At 36.9% G+C, this 15982-nt stretch overlaps 1 protein-coding gene across 1 annotated transcript in view; it reads left to right on the top strand.

The window, feature by feature from the left end:
* The window catches only part of LOC137396430 (serine-rich adhesin for platelets-like), a 47914-nt gene extending 33950 nt beyond the window's left edge, over positions 1–13964 (top strand). Inside the window, exons 16-24 of the mRNA XM_068082709.1 lie at positions 159–316; positions 445–586; positions 1790–1916; positions 2133–2239; positions 2808–2917; positions 3117–3385; positions 5247–5380; positions 12657–12832; positions 13267–13964. Of these exons, the coding sequence (XP_067938810.1) occupies positions 159–316; positions 445–586; positions 1790–1916; positions 2133–2239; positions 2808–2917; positions 3117–3385; positions 5247–5380; positions 12657–12832; positions 13267–13545 (1502 nt within the window). The 3' untranslated portion in view covers positions 13546–13964. The remainder of the gene's footprint in view (positions 1–158; positions 317–444; positions 587–1789; positions 1917–2132; positions 2240–2807; positions 2918–3116; positions 3386–5246; positions 5381–12656; positions 12833–13266) is intronic.
* The last annotated feature ends 2018 nt before the right edge of the window (positions 13965–15982 follow it).

The following is a 15982-nucleotide window of genomic DNA, read 5'->3' on the forward strand; positions in this document are numbered from 1 at the left end:
TTTGGTAAATATCCGTTCCATTATTTAATGTTCTTTCCAATTGTATTTCTTGGTTATCGTTATTTGACCATCAGCGATGTCTGAGCTATCGAGTGGAACGCAGAATTTGTATCTCAACCAATTCGTTTATTCATTCTATGTGTGCCTTGCTCTGGTAGAGAATGGGGTTGTGATAAGTTCTCCGCTAGATACAACAGAACTGCTACACCCTGGTGCAGCTTATAATGAGAAAAAATCTCTTGCTGCAGAAGAAGCTGGTCAGTCAGCCGTCGCACGACAACATAAGCTAACTCTCAGCCCTGAGACGCCGTTCAAGGTAGGCTTGAGTTTTCATGTGCCCAGAGCCAAAATGTTACTTAGTGTCCTATAGCTTTGCCTGTGCTACCATTGGCCATCAACAAATGCTGTGAACTACCTCCAACCCGTGCTTTCCCTTTTTCCAAGGATCAAGACGACTTCGACACCCGCTTAGAGAAAGTAGCTCAAATCCACTCGGATTTGTTCTCCAAGCCTCCTGTTCCCCGGCAGCAGCTGTCTAGGCGGGCTCACAGATCAGCTACCTTTTCTCACAAAAGTTCAGATAACAGTGAGTTTGCTCACTCACCTTCTCCAAACTGCATTTCAAATTGTATTTAAACTCAAACTCAATCACTACTACTTCCCAGTTCCTCTGGGTCAGTGATTCATTCAACCTGTCTCTTTCTTATTTCTCTCCAATCCTCTCACAATCACTCACTTCTCATTTCTTTCCTAGTCATTATTTCAGCTCATTGGTTCAATCACTACTACTTCCCAGTTCCTCTGGGTCAGTGATTCATTCAACCTGTCTCTTTCTTATTTCTCTCTAATCCTCTCACAATCACTCACTTCTCATTTCTTTCCTAGTCATTATTTCAGCTCATTGGTTCAATCACTACTACTTCCCAGTTCCTCTGGGTCAGTGATTCATTCAACCTGTCTCTTTCTTATTTCTCTCTAATCCTCTCACAATCACTCACTTCTCATTTCTTTCCTAGTCATTATTTCAGCTCATTGGTTCAATTACTACTACTTCCCAGTTCCTCTGGGTCAGTGATTCAATCAACCTGTCTCTTTCTTATTTCTCTCTAATCCTCTCACAATCACTCACTTCTCATTTCTTTCCTAGTCATTATTTCAGCTCATTGGTTCAATCACTACTACTTCCCAGTTCCTCTGGGTCAGTGATTCAATCAACCTGTCTCTTTCTTATTTCTCTCTAATCCTCTCACAATCACTCACTTCTCATTTCTTTCCTAGTCATTATTTCAGCTCATTGGTTCAATCACTACTACTTCCCAGTTCCTCTGGGTCAGTGATTCATTCAACCTGTCTCTTTCTTATTTCTCTCTAATCCTCTCACAATCACTCACTTCTCATTTCTTTCCTAGTCATTATTTCAGCTCATTGGTTCAACTACTACTACTTCCCAGTTCCTCTGGGTCAGTGATTCATTCAACCTGTCTCTTTCTTATTTCTCTCTAATCCTCTCACAATCACTCACTTCTCATTTCTTTCCTAGTCATTATTTCAGCTCATTGGTTCAATTACTACTACTTCCCAGTTCCTCTGGGTCAGTGATTCATTCAACCTGTCTCTTTCTTATTTCTCTCTAATCCTCTCACAATCACTCACTTCTCATTTCTTTCCTAATTTTTCCTGGATATGTTTCAGCCAGATAAATTTTGTGTGTACAGTTAGTCTAAAAATTATTTAGCCAAATTGGTTCATTAGGACATGGTCCCATTGATTTGTGAGCAACGTTTGACAGGGCATATTGGAGCTAGCTTATCAGAACAAACAAAGAAACGGTTTTCAGATGCCGATGTCAGACTGCCTAAAGCTTCTTCTCAAACTAGCGTAAGCTCCTCAGACTGTGGTGCTGGGTTGTGCAAGAGGTAAGTCATTTCTTTAACTAGTAGGCATTTGTCTTTCAGTTGCCAGGACTTTGCCTTGATAAGCAATGTAAAAAGATATTTGTGTAGAGGATTCAATCTGTCGCATAGCACCTGTTGAACCTTAGCAGCTTTACAAGGTGATGTCAAGTTGACCTGTGAACTCACCTTATACCTCTAGCTGCATTGACAGGCTGTGAATATCAAATTGTGTTTTAGAGGCGGAGCAGCGGTTAGTGTAGGGAAGGAGGCAAGTGTTTCATCACTGACCAGTACTGACAGCGGTATCTCAGAAATGGAGGTTCAACCCACATCTCGTGTCACCAGTGAGTGCATCCTTTTAGTTCCTACGGCCTAGAGGTTATGAGAATGTAAAATACGCTCTTTGATAGAAATGAAAAATGTCATAGAGCTGCTAAAAACTCTCATATTATATTGATATATAATATATATTGATATATATGGTTATATTGATTGCTAGTCATATAACGGCAATGTACCCTCCCATAGCTGTTTGATGCATTGCTGCAGTCCTATAGCTAGATTTTACACACTGTTGCAGCTGGAAGCTGTGGATTAGATGTAGTGTTGAAGCTCTATGCTGGTACTAGATGCCGTGTTGTAGTCCTAAGCTGGTACTAGACGTGGTGGTGCCTCTCTAGGGTGGGTTAGATGCCGTGATGTAGTCCTAAGCTGGATTAGATGCATTGGCATAATTTGCGTGATAAAAACAGCATTTTCCCACAGCAAGATCTTGGTGTCATTTCAACTGCTGTACAATTTTTATCTGGTCTGAAACAGTAATGCATTCAGCAGTAGCTTCCCTATGTTCGGTAATGTGCTGAGTTCTAGATGACACAAGCAAACAAGTTGTGAAAATGGACTTGCTTACAGGAGAGAAGAGTGGCATCGAACACAGAGTTGTGATTGGAGGAAATGAGAAGCCTGGTATTCCTCTTGTTTCTGATGACTCCACAGGAAACCTCAAGCCCTGTTCCCTCACTGTATGTGTCTAACTCTTATCTTAGTCTAACTAAAACATAAGACAACTCTTAACTGCGTTTAAAAGGCCATCTAGTTATTCGGCAAGATTTAGAGACGCTTTCGCTATGTTCATTCAGTTTACATTGCTCTGGTCTATTCTCATCTATCCCTTTATTCCTCCTCAGTCTAACATGGTTGGTTAACGCTTCTGTGTAACAGGTAAGAGGTGCACAACTCCAAAGTGTGACGCATGCCACAAGTCTCAGTAACCTTCAGGAGGCATCAAAAGTAAAACAATCCAAACAGATATTTGATATGGCGATGAGTGATATACACAGTGAGAAACACAGCTGTGAGGAGTCTGACAGAGAGATGTGTGTCAACGGGCCAGTTCCTAGAACATCTACGCGAGTATCAAGGAAGCCTCCTAGGCAGGCCCCTGTTAGGATTCCTACCGTCTTTGCAAAGAATGACCCTAGGGCTATGCGGTATGGCTCTTTTTCATCTCATAACTGACACTTTTTAGCACCTTAAGTTGGACACAGCTAAGCGGTTGCTCGCTCCATGCTTCAGATTAATTTATTTATATGTATATGATGGACCAATTTGTTGTTTCTTCAAGGCTTATAGCACCCAGACTGGTCAAATGATAGAGTCACATGTTTGCTGTCTTAGCTCGGCTAAAGATCTGTCATCATTGGCTGTTTTATTACAGCAACTTATTAAAAACTAGCGTTTGAAGCTGTTGTAAGCTGATCGTCCGGTATAAATTTGTAGCTCATCGCATATTTGTTTGTACGATAAAAAGTTTGGTTACCCCGTTTTTAGTATAGTTCATCAACGCTCAAATTAAATTTCATTGTCTAAATCAGTACGAAATGTTAAATTTTTTATCAATTTGAGAGGTGAGAGCAGAAACTCAAGTGAATCTATAAAAATCAATATCATGAGGGCTCACTTATTTGTATCTAACCATAAATTAGAGATTTCCTCACTGGCGTACTTAGTTAAGCCTCTAAAAAATTTTCACTGTCAAACTTGGCATGAAGCAATAAAATTCCTGATCAATTTGATATTCGACTATAGAAATTGGCATGTAGCATAGTAGAGTCTCAAAAACTTGTTAAAATAGAGTTGAATGCTTTGTCTTTGGTTTTTAAATGCTATTGAATTAAAAAGAAAAAAAATGACTCATCACACTGCTAAAATGAATTTATTAAACTTGAAACGTTAAGAAACCTTGAAAAGTTACGGTACAGTCATACTTTGACTTACGAGTGCCCCAACATACGAGAAACTGAAGATACGAGCCAGCTTTTAAAGGTGGTTGTGTTATAGGTGAAAAATATGTGCAAATGTGATTACAAGCTCTCAAAAGCTCAAAAACGAACAGTTAATCGCATCCATCACGAAAATGTCGTTGATTGGAATCTCTTTATTTGGCTGTTTTTGAGTTTTTACAGTATAGAAACCAATCAATATATATTTAATTGTTCTATATATAAATAAATTGCACAAAGTCGCGAGTAAAGTTCTGAGCTCAGTCTCAGAACGCATTCAGCTCGTAAGTTGAAGTATGACTGTATATGTGTAGACGATATATAAAAAACTATTCATACATGCTATGTATATGGTATCAGTACATGCTATTGCTACTGGCGGTTGTCATGCAGCAGCATTCGCAGTGCATAGAGACATCCCTCATGAAAGTGTAGTAGCGAGTAAGGCATGTTTTAGGCATCTGGCTGTACCAATATGTTTGACTAGCTACTATGTACATGTATATAGCACTACACATGTACAACAGACATACCAATATGTATGACAAGCTACCATGTATATAGCACTACACATGTAGAACAGGCATACCAATACGCATGACTAGCTACCATGTATATAGCGCTACACGTGTACAACAGGCATACTAATAGGTATGACAAGCTACCATGTATATAGCACTACACGTGTACAACAGGCATACCAATATGTATGACAAGCTACCATGTATATAGCACTACACATGTACAACAAGCATACCAATATGTATGACAAGCTACCATGTATATAGCACTACACATGTTCAACAGGCATACCAGTATGTATGACAATCTACCATTTATATAGCACTACACATGTACAACAGGCTTACCAATATGTATGACAAGCTACCATGTATATAACACTACACATGTACAACAAGCATACCAATAGGCATGACAAGCTACCATGTATATAGCACTACACATGTACAACAGGCATACCAATACATATGACAAGCTACCATGTACAGTATATAGCACTACACATGTACAACAGAGCGTAAGGTTTATCATTGTCTGCTCTGGATAGATATAAAAAAGCAGCAGATGCCGTGCGAAGACGCAGCCAGCAAGAGGGCAAAGTTGAAGTCGAAGAAAAAGTTTTGCAGACGGATATTGACGTCATCCCTTACGAACATGTTAACAGGGAGGCCGGCCCTGCAGGTTGGTTTTTTCAGTCTATTTTGCCGAATAGATTTCCACCCTGCAACCATGTGTTGTAGGAAATTTCACTATATCGTATATCTGCAGCACTTGATATTTCTTACATATATACCGTAAAACCTCTAATTGAACGCCACCTCTATTTGAATGCCACCTCTAATTGACGGCCACCCTAAGAGAAAGGTTGAAAAATAGATCGCCACTCCCCAATTGAACGCCACCTCTATTTGACCGCCACTGATACTATTTGATCTTTACGAGCCCATAATATTAGCTGATCAGTAGAAAAGTGTCCAAAATATTGTATTAATAATGAATCATTGATATCAATAACAATTAATTCTCTCGTCCAATTACAAAGCTTTTCGTTTGTTTTCGTTAAAACTTTGACTGCAACACTATAGAAATAATCAATAAAGGTCTCAGGCTAGTAGTAGTTTTCTGTTTAACGCAGTTTTTCTACTTCAAAGTACATGTAGCTTACATATAGATAACGGCTCAACTTTACGATGGTTGGTGAACTTTCAAAGCAAAGCTATAGAAATAATTACTGTCTCAGGTTAATAGTGTTTTCTTGTTTAACTCGGTCCAACTACTTCGAAGTACATGTACATACATTGTACATGTATGTAAAAAACGGTTTGAATTTACGATGGTAGATGGAACTTTCAAAGCAACGCCATAGAAATAACTACTAACTGTCTAAGGCTAATAGTAGTTTCTTATTTAGCGCGGTCCTAATACTTAGAAGGACATGCGTATAAAAACTGGTTCGCAAGTTTTGGGCCAAAGGCTACGTTTACTAAGCAAACTTTTACGCGTTGCATTATTGCTAAATGCAGCGCGTGAAAGTTTTGCTCTGCTAAAAAATTATTTGGTCGCTAATATCGACTAGTTCAGTCGTGCAGAAGAAGAGTTGAGGCCAGAAAATATTGTGGAAGGTATTGGACCACTAGAAGATGTTCGTTCCATCGAAAGCAACAATCAAAACCCGACTATCCGAGCAAACAATGAAAATATTTGTTTTAAAAATGTTAATTTTTGTTTCTGCATGTAATACAACAAATGACATAAACGAATCATACTTGTATTATACAAGTATGATTCGTTTATGTCATTTGTTCATAAATATATATTTGTATCATTTGATAGCTATTATTGTATAATTTATGAATATGCAGATTTATAGCATGTTATTTAATAGCATCCTTGCAGCTATTTTAACATGGCTTACAATGAGTTGATGCTCATAACTCCCCTTCTATTGTACATGAAAAGCTAGTTTTGACTGCAAATTGTAGCAAACATAAAAGAGTGCAATGACTTTTTATTCAACAATGTGAAATTTAGATATAAAATAAAAATATGTCTTCAAATTTAGAATGAAATAAAAATTGAAAATGCCAGCAAATTCCGAAGAAGAACACAGGCATATCATCGCAGGTCAATTGCAAGCGATAGATATCAGCTGGTAGAGATATTTCTCGGTTTCTCAATGCACATATATTAAGAGATCTTTGACAAGTTAGAGGTAAGTTAGCAGATTTATTGCATCCAAAAGGTCTAATATCGCTCCATCGAAAAAGGAGCAAAATACAGGCGACATTCGCTTCGCCCGTAATAGGGCTAAATTTATTTTCCAACAATTCTGACGAGCCATTCTAAAAATACACTGCCAGCTTCTATTTGAGCGCCGCCTCCAAATTTCCGCCACTATAGAAGAAGGATTGAAAATAGGAGCGCCATGGCGTTCAATTAGAGGTTTTACGGTAATTTAGCAATTACATGCAGCAAGATAATGGGGGGAATAATTAGCCTCCTGGGCTAAATATTTACCAGAGAAACACCTCAGTGATATGATTGGCTAGCTGCATGCTATGAGCTGTTTTATGCACAATGAGGGATCGGTATAACTGTTGAACCTTCCGTATGACCTCCTGTGTGACCTCTCATATGACCTCCTGTATGACCTCTCAGGTGACCTCTCATGTGACCTCCTGTGTATTTACACCTCAAAATATAGTCATATCAATTACAATATAACTTAAGATATATTTTTTATTTAAATTTAGTGTAATTTTTCCAATTTGTGTTAATGCTATATGCTAATTAAATAAATTATTAACTTGACAATACAGATAAGGGCGATAAAATTAACCCATTGAAAAGATTTCTTTCCAAGTTACCGCAACACATTTCTAGCGCTATGTCTGTCTTTTCTGTTCGTACATAGATGATACATACCTATCACTAACTACTACTAACTATCACTAACTACCACTAACTACCACCAACTATCACGAACTACCACAAACTGTCACTAACTATCACTAACTACCATTAACTACCACTAACTATCACTAACTATCACTAACTACCATTAACTATCACTAACTACCACTAACTATCACCAACTACCACTATCACTAACTACCACTAACTACCACTAACTATCACTAACTACCACCAACTATCACGAACTACCACAAACTGTCACTAACTATCACTAACTACCATTAACTACCACTAACTATCACTAACTATCACTAACTACCATTAACTATCACTAACTACCACTAACTATCACCAACTACCACTATCACTAACTACCACTAACTACCACCAACTATCACTAACTACCACTAACTATCACTAACTATCACTGATTATCACTAACTACCACTCACTATCACTAACTACCACTAACTACCACTAACTATCACTGACTATCACTAACTATCACTAACTACCACTATCACTAACTATCACTAACTACCACTAACTATCACTAACTACCACTAACTATCACTGGCTATCACTAACTATCACTAACTACCACTATCACTAACTATCACTAACTACCACTAACTACCACTATCACTAACTATCGCTAACTACCACTCATTACTACTATCAGAAAAATAAAGGGTTTTTTATTTTGCTATAAACAGTCACTATCTTCTTCGTTTTGAAAAAATATTCCAGACTTCACTAATCTTCATACTGGTCTTTAGCCAATAAATAAATTCATCAGTTGTTTTCAGGGTTGACTCGAAAAAAAATCAAATGATTTAATTAGCTTATTCAAGTCAGAATTTATTTTCTTTATAATTTTGCAAAATCAGGGTTTCTCGACAAACAATCTTCTTTTGACGTGTGTAACAAATCTGTAAACACTCCTCTGTCATGAATTAGCAAGTGTGATGGAGATAATTGACTGCATGCGTAGTATGGTGCCATAGATAATTGACTATAATTAGGCCACTCATTTTTGGTTATTAGGTTCACAGATCCGCCGACGCGAGATAAAAACTACCGCTGAAAAAATAAAAAGTCTATGTGTACTTTTATTTTTATTTGAACCGCCGAAACTGGCAATTTGTTGATTAATGTTTTTTTGAAAACGTAACGTTAGCTTTCTTGTAACCAGGGCCGTATTGTTCTATGAGGCAGCCTCTGCTGTGCAGAGGCAAAATTTCAGCACCCGGAACGGCCAAATGGTGATTTTCTTGTTGTTTAGTGTCGACAATGCTCGAACGAAAGGTGCGAACGTATCGTGCAGAGCCCGTTTTCAGGATATTACTAGTGGTTGCAAACCTAGCGAATCCATTTCGACACCATTTTTACTGCTAAGAAAGGAATGGAAAACGGACTTTTTGGTTTTGTCTGTTCTGGATTCACATATTTAATGATAATGATTAAGTTTAAATGTGCTAGACGCTGTTGAACTGACGAAGAGTTTTGATTTTGACGACTGCCATAAATTCTGGACTTTGAAAATATTTACTTCCACTTAAGATGAATATTTTGATAGTTATGGGAAGCCAATTACGGGATAATGTAGAATAATTCTTGGTTGGCTTTACTAGCCTTATTGCAGTTTGACGAATTATTCTGACGATAGTCACTTGACTGATTACAATTTGCAAATTGTATTTGAAATGTTTTCTTTATCATTACTATTATTGTTATATCGACGCTGCGCGAAGCAGCCGTGTTTAGAACTATCTTGAAACTTTCAAGAAAAAAAGAAATTTGTTCGCAGCTTTCTTCTTATTGCTCATATATCGAGTATGCTTGCTAATTTCTTCACACTATCTTTACGTGAAAACATCTACTTCATTGCAAGGAAATCAACTCGGGATTTTCTGGGGCTGCATACATGTAACAGCTGATTTAAACTTTTTGTAATTTTGTGTTTCTTTTTTAATATCTGCTTGACAAGCTCTAGTCACGTAGTATATGTCTATAATTTGTTTGTTTAGTGAGCTATGTTATTATCTATATTTGCGTGGAAATATTTATTTGTATAGTTTTTTGTATATACAGTGAAACATGGATAACTCACCCTCGGATATAGCGAACACATGGTTAACTCGAATGGATTTGCTTGGTCCGTTCCCACGCAATGATAAATGGCTCTATATAACTCGAACTCAACACTGTTAATTCGAACTGTTTTTTGCCCAACGGCTACCGAAACGGTTGCTATCGCTTTAGAAAATCACTTTATTCCAAGCCATAGAGGTAAACCTCAACTTTTCGTAATTCATAAGCGTCGTTATTACCTCCATCGGCAAAATATTTTTGTCAACGACTTTTCTAAAGGTTTGGTGAAATTTGATTTATACTGCTATACGATGAATAGCACGGGCTAGCCGGGTCACGCGCGCAAGGATTTTCGCCACGCAAAACAAAAACAGCATGTTGTTTTTGTTTTGTATTTGCGTGGCGAAAATCCTTGAGTGCGTGACCCGGCTAGCCCGTGATGAATAGTTTTCCGACATTGATTCCGTGTTGAATCAACGTCGGAATGTTGAATGTTTAAAACGTTTTAAAAGTTGTTGTAATTAAACGTATACGTTGTCTTAGCTAAAAAAAACTATTCATCGTTTGACCTAAACACAGAATACGTGTGTACATTCAATAAGTATCCATTCAAAAAGCGTGAGTGATATACAATGTACCGTAAAACCTCGTAAAACTTTTAATTGAATTGCCTCGGAGTGTTGCTCTTAACGAATCCCAGGTAAAGTAAGGTAATCTTTGCATAAACTTCAAAAAAAATCGGCAAAATTGATCGTGGGTAAAACGCTCAAAAGAAAAAGATGTCTTTTCTTTTGAGCATTTCAGCAACGATCAAGTTTTGCCAATGTCAATCTAAAAAACGTCCTGGCAATAACATCACCTCAAACAACAAACCAATTTCAAGTGATAGAAAAATCTCTATACTTTTTGATAAAGACTTTTTAAACTTTACATTAGAAGCATTTAATTTGAAACAAGCCATTTGTGCTTTTGATTTATATTATAGTTTGTATATGTACATGTATCTACTAATAAATAAGTAAATACATGGACTTGTGACAGTGCTCTGATAACTTGAACGCTCTGATAATTCGAACACTTTTGCTCGGTCCCTTGAAGTTTGAGTTATCCGAGTTTCACTGTATATATATATATATATATATATATATATATACATATACTAAATACTAAAATACTAAATACTAAAAGTACTAAAAGACGCAAATACTAAAAGTTTACTTTTTTCGCAATAATTTTTCAAATATATATATATATATATATACACATATATACACATATATATATATATATATGTGTGTGTGTGTATGTATGTGTATTTTATTTTCTAATTTCGACATTGAAAATTTGCCATTAAAAAAAAGTAAAAACAGACATTGACACTTGTATTTTTATTTCGACAGACAGACTCTAAAATGTGTTGAAAAAATCTGTGAACCTAAAAATAAAAAATGAGTGGCCTTATGTGTAGTACGGTGCTATAGAAGGACCTGTCAAGGTAGGACTTAGAGTTTCTTTAGTAAACCTCAAAGCAGGACTAATTGTGAAATAGCAACTGTAGCTGGTAGTTTCTCTTCACTTCTCTGTTTAGTGAATGACATTATAACCTCGAACTCTTTACCGCAATCAGCTCAATTGCAAGATTGAAAGAGTGTTCTCCACTTTTGGTTTCATTAATTCAAAGAAGATAAACCGGCTAGGTACTGAAAAAACAAATTTTTACTGCATTGACAACCAATAACTACGTATTGAGGTCTCAATAATACCTTTTTGGAATTTTCAGACAAATACCAGATTTTATCAACGTGTTCAAGTATTGAAATTGGACAGAGAGGTTTACCATCCTTGCATAAATTTGACTGGAAGCAGCTGCAATGCTATATAATCCCATTAAAATCACTCGTTTTTTTAACTGACTTGGAAATTTTTTGTTGAGAATCATTATTTATGAAATCAGAACATGCATTGATAGGTTTTACACTGATGATTTCCGAGAACAGCTAATTTTTACGAATAAGTTTGTAAATTTTTTATTTGCGTATAGTAGGGAGTGTATATCCCTGCTAACGCACTCCTTAGGACGTTTGCGCATGCTGATTGGTATAATTCTATAACCATCTCTCGAAAGTTAATGCGGCGCATACAAGTACGGCACAGACTTGTTTAGTATTTGTGAAATTTGCATTGAGGTAACTTGCTGTGTAGGTTAACCAGAACATGTAGTATGCTGACTAGTCATGAGTCTGCATATTGCCGAAACAATGACTGCCTCACATCACAGCATCGCGAGTGGTTTTGTCTCCAAAACTGGTTTTTTTGTTCTTCCCCGAGCCATATAGCTTCAGAGTCCCGCATCAAAAACCGGAAACAAAAACGCTTGTTTCCAAACAAACCCGATCGACATACTGATCTCCAATGGAATATTCTTACCTCGCTCTCAACATCTCACTTTTTTGCATTTACTTTACTTTTTTACAAAAAAGTTATTCGTTGCTTTTTGTAGGGAATTTTGTCCTCTTTCAAATGGTGTATGATACAACAACCAATTTTAAAGCGACTGTCAATGGGAGTAATTTTTGTTGGTTAACAGTGCGGCCTCTCCATTGTAACTTATATAAAAATAGTAGGCGCGGCCTGTTTGTTTGGAAACGAGTGAGCTCCCGTATACGCTTCCTTTGGTCGCGGGACTTTGTGAAACTATACGGCTCTGGTTCTTCCAATGTAAAATCGTTGCTGAAATACGAAATATCATGATTCTATTGGTGTGAATAGATGCAATTGTAAAACGCTGTCATTAAATCTCTAAGCTCATTCATGCGTACATCAGTAGAAACTGTTTCCCATTTTGAAGTGTTGCAGATGTGTGAACCTTCATTTGCCTACCTCCATTCCCCTTTTAAATTGTGACAGTTTGGAACATGAGTATTTACCCTGCACCACCCTTCTGTAGGCTCACACCCCACCAACTTGACATTCAAACTTCCCTATTCTCCACCACTGCATAATGCGAGGGTCTTGCCTCGATTGTCCCATTTTGGAGAGGATTCACCGTCATCCAAGGCCACGCCGAGGATTCCAATTTCTACTGATATAGTTCGGGGTGCTCCAGCATCGCCCCATCGTAAGGTGAGCTATTTTTTCTGTTGGTGTTTTCGCTAGTTCGTTTTAGTAGCAAGTTGTTTACTGTGAGACCTGAGTATTTTAACCAATTTTTGTCGATCAAGTTTTGTCAATTTCAATCTTGAAACATCCTGATAGTCAGACCACCAAACATAAAAAACAATTGCAGATGATAGAGTAATACTGATACTTTCTGATAAACTCTAATAAATCAACACAACAGAGTAAGAAATGGTGAATCTTTTCATATCGAATAATGGTAATGTGAATTTTGTTGCAAGTCAACCTTTAACTTATTTTAAAATCACAGATCATTAAATGAGTGAAAGTGATAAGAAAAAAGCGAAAAGTTGTCGATAAAAACCAATAATACTACAGTTACTTACAGTTATCGAATAATGGTAATGTGAATTTTGTTTAGCACTAAAACAATGTTGCAGGTTCTCACATCCGCTGTGACATCGGATAGACTCCCTCTTAGAGACCATTCTCCTAACATAGAGCGTCAACCTGTCACACCCAAAATAAAATCGGCCATGTTGCCATTAGATCGAATAAAATCTGTAAACAGGCAGAATGCATCTCTAAGTGCATCTCGGAAATCTCCTCGGTCACGTCTTGTCTCTCAACACCGAATAACGCCGTATACAACAACCCCGAACAAACCACCGAGGGCTAGAGTTGCATCCACTGGCATAGCTAGAGGTACTGCTTTGTGATTGGTTGAGCTGGTGGTATAGCCGACTTCCAAAAATAATATGTTATATCGTTTCATCATTTCTTATTCCAGTTATATTCAATTATATTCGATTATTAGTTTTGGTATTGATAAACTCCGTCTCAATCATGTGATGCTCTGCTGAGCTGATTTAAGCAATCCGTATCAGTGCAATATGTAGCCTAGTAACAGAGAATGATCTCATCTGCTGCAGTTTCTTCTCAAAGTATAACTCTACTTTGTCATTATATGCTTTTTGTACTATTTTAGTTTTACATTACTTGTATATTATATTTTTATCATTTTGGATTTCACCAAATCAAGCTGTGATTTCTTTCTCTCTGTTTATCTGTTTAGTGTGAGCTTTTTCTTATTACGCAATAACAAGAACACATGTAGACACAGTATAAAATACACAATTATGGCAAATGGTTCATGCTTATTTGTTGTACTGAATCATAAGATAATGAGTCACACACTTGGTCATTGTAACTTAGTGCATATCTTCACCAACATAGCGATAGGAATCGCCCCATGAATACACCAGTCTCATGTAGCTTAATGGTTTAGCTTATCACCTGGGTAATGGAAGATTCTGAGATCAAATCTGCAATATGAATTCTTCATTCCAATATTTTGATAGCTATAGCCAAACAAACCGGATCACACAAAAACTTTGAGAATTATTATATATTATATAAATTATGTTTTTGTTGTAAGTTGCTATGATTTTGCGGTGAGTTTCGAAAACAAGTTTGTCAGAATTGGAAAGTTGCAAATAAAACAATGTTTGACAAATCTGTCATATTTGTCAGACATTGTTTTACAACATTTGTCACAAAATACAAATTAGCTTTTAGTTTGTGCAAATTAGTATTAGCAAATGAGAATGTAGTTGCTTAAAACATTCTGAAACTCTAAGACATGTTAGAATTAGCCTTGAAAACAACTTTTATTTACAAAATCTATTTTGCATACATAATAACTGCACAAGCACTGATCTTGAGCTGCCTTACATTGCTACACAATGTATTTCCAGCAGCAGGGTCTGTCTGCAAGCCATTCCTAAATGTTTTAATCCACGCGCACTGCCATCAATCACGTGCTTGTTATACATGAGCAATAATGACAGCTACACTGGAAAACATCTTGATGCACTTTATGGTTTCAACACCAAAGGAAGGCATGACATTGACCTTTATTCTTAACAACGGATTCTGCATATTTTTTTCCTCTCTTTTCTTTCTTATGTTTGTTTTATTGAGATATTTTTTATTTTGCAGCTGATTGCATAATACTGATTGCATAATACTGATTGCATAATACTGATTGCATAATACTGATTGCATAATACTGCAAACATCTCTCAACTTTTAAGATTTACTGCACATGGCACATTAAAACGTTACATTTTATTGCAGATCATAACCACTAAATACATTAAAGTTACTGTAGGTAACTATAGTTACTAAGGTTAACATATTGTTTTGTTACTAATTTTTCAACATGTACAGTACGCATATGGAATTTTGATGATGTTTGTAAAGGGGTGTTTGCATTAGATGATTACTATGGGCTCTATACCACTCTATACAAAATTTTCGTCGTACAATGCCAACACCGGAACGAATTAAAAACCGCATGACGAGGGTCTACTGTATTGTGTTTAGGGTTTAAACATGTTAACAATGTAAGCTCTGTTTGTTGATAACATTATTAGAGATTCAGTTAAATTTTAGTTTTCTGACGGTTCGTTATAGGAAGCCATACTGCTGACAGTTCGCTTTTTGTACTTGCTGTAGTGGAGATTATCCTAGCATCTCAGGCTTGCATCAGTTCATCATTTGAGCAACATCTATCGGTCTATTCTTAGGAGAGGATACGTTGCTGGAATGCATGTCTTGTTTTTATTAGTCTTTCGGTACTCTGTGAAGTTGGAGCTTTTCATTGGCAGCAGTGATACTCACCATATCTACTATATAAACGGCAATCGTTGTCTGTGTGTTTGATTGAGTGTCCGCGTTATAGAGTACCGTACTTTTCGGACTATTAGCCGCTACTAAGTAACTAGTGCGCATTAACGGGAGTCTCCGGTTAGTACATGCCTCTATACATAACCTATTCATCGTTTGCCGTTTTCACACAAAAATGACGTAATCTCCGGTTAGTGCGCCTCTTTACGGTGTCCAACGACACTGGTGCGTTTGAAACAGCAAAGTTGTTGCCGTGTTAAAAAGCACCGTCCTGAGTTCTGCGGCCTATACAAAGGTGCCTATACAGCTATATAAATGTACTAATCATTAAATAAAATAAATTAATGAATAGTAATTTACATGCGATTAATATTTACTGCCAACGTGTACCGAGGTCACGCGAACGTTGGTTTCTTGCAGTCACTGGAAACAACGCAGTTCTCACCTACTAAATTTCTACATAAA

The sequence above is a fragment of the Watersipora subatra genome, chromosome 5 (assembly GCF_963576615.1).
Source record: "Watersipora subatra chromosome 5, tzWatSuba1.1, whole genome shotgun sequence".
NCBI classification, from domain to species: domain Eukaryota; kingdom Metazoa; phylum Bryozoa; class Gymnolaemata; order Cheilostomatida; family Watersiporidae; genus Watersipora; species Watersipora subatra.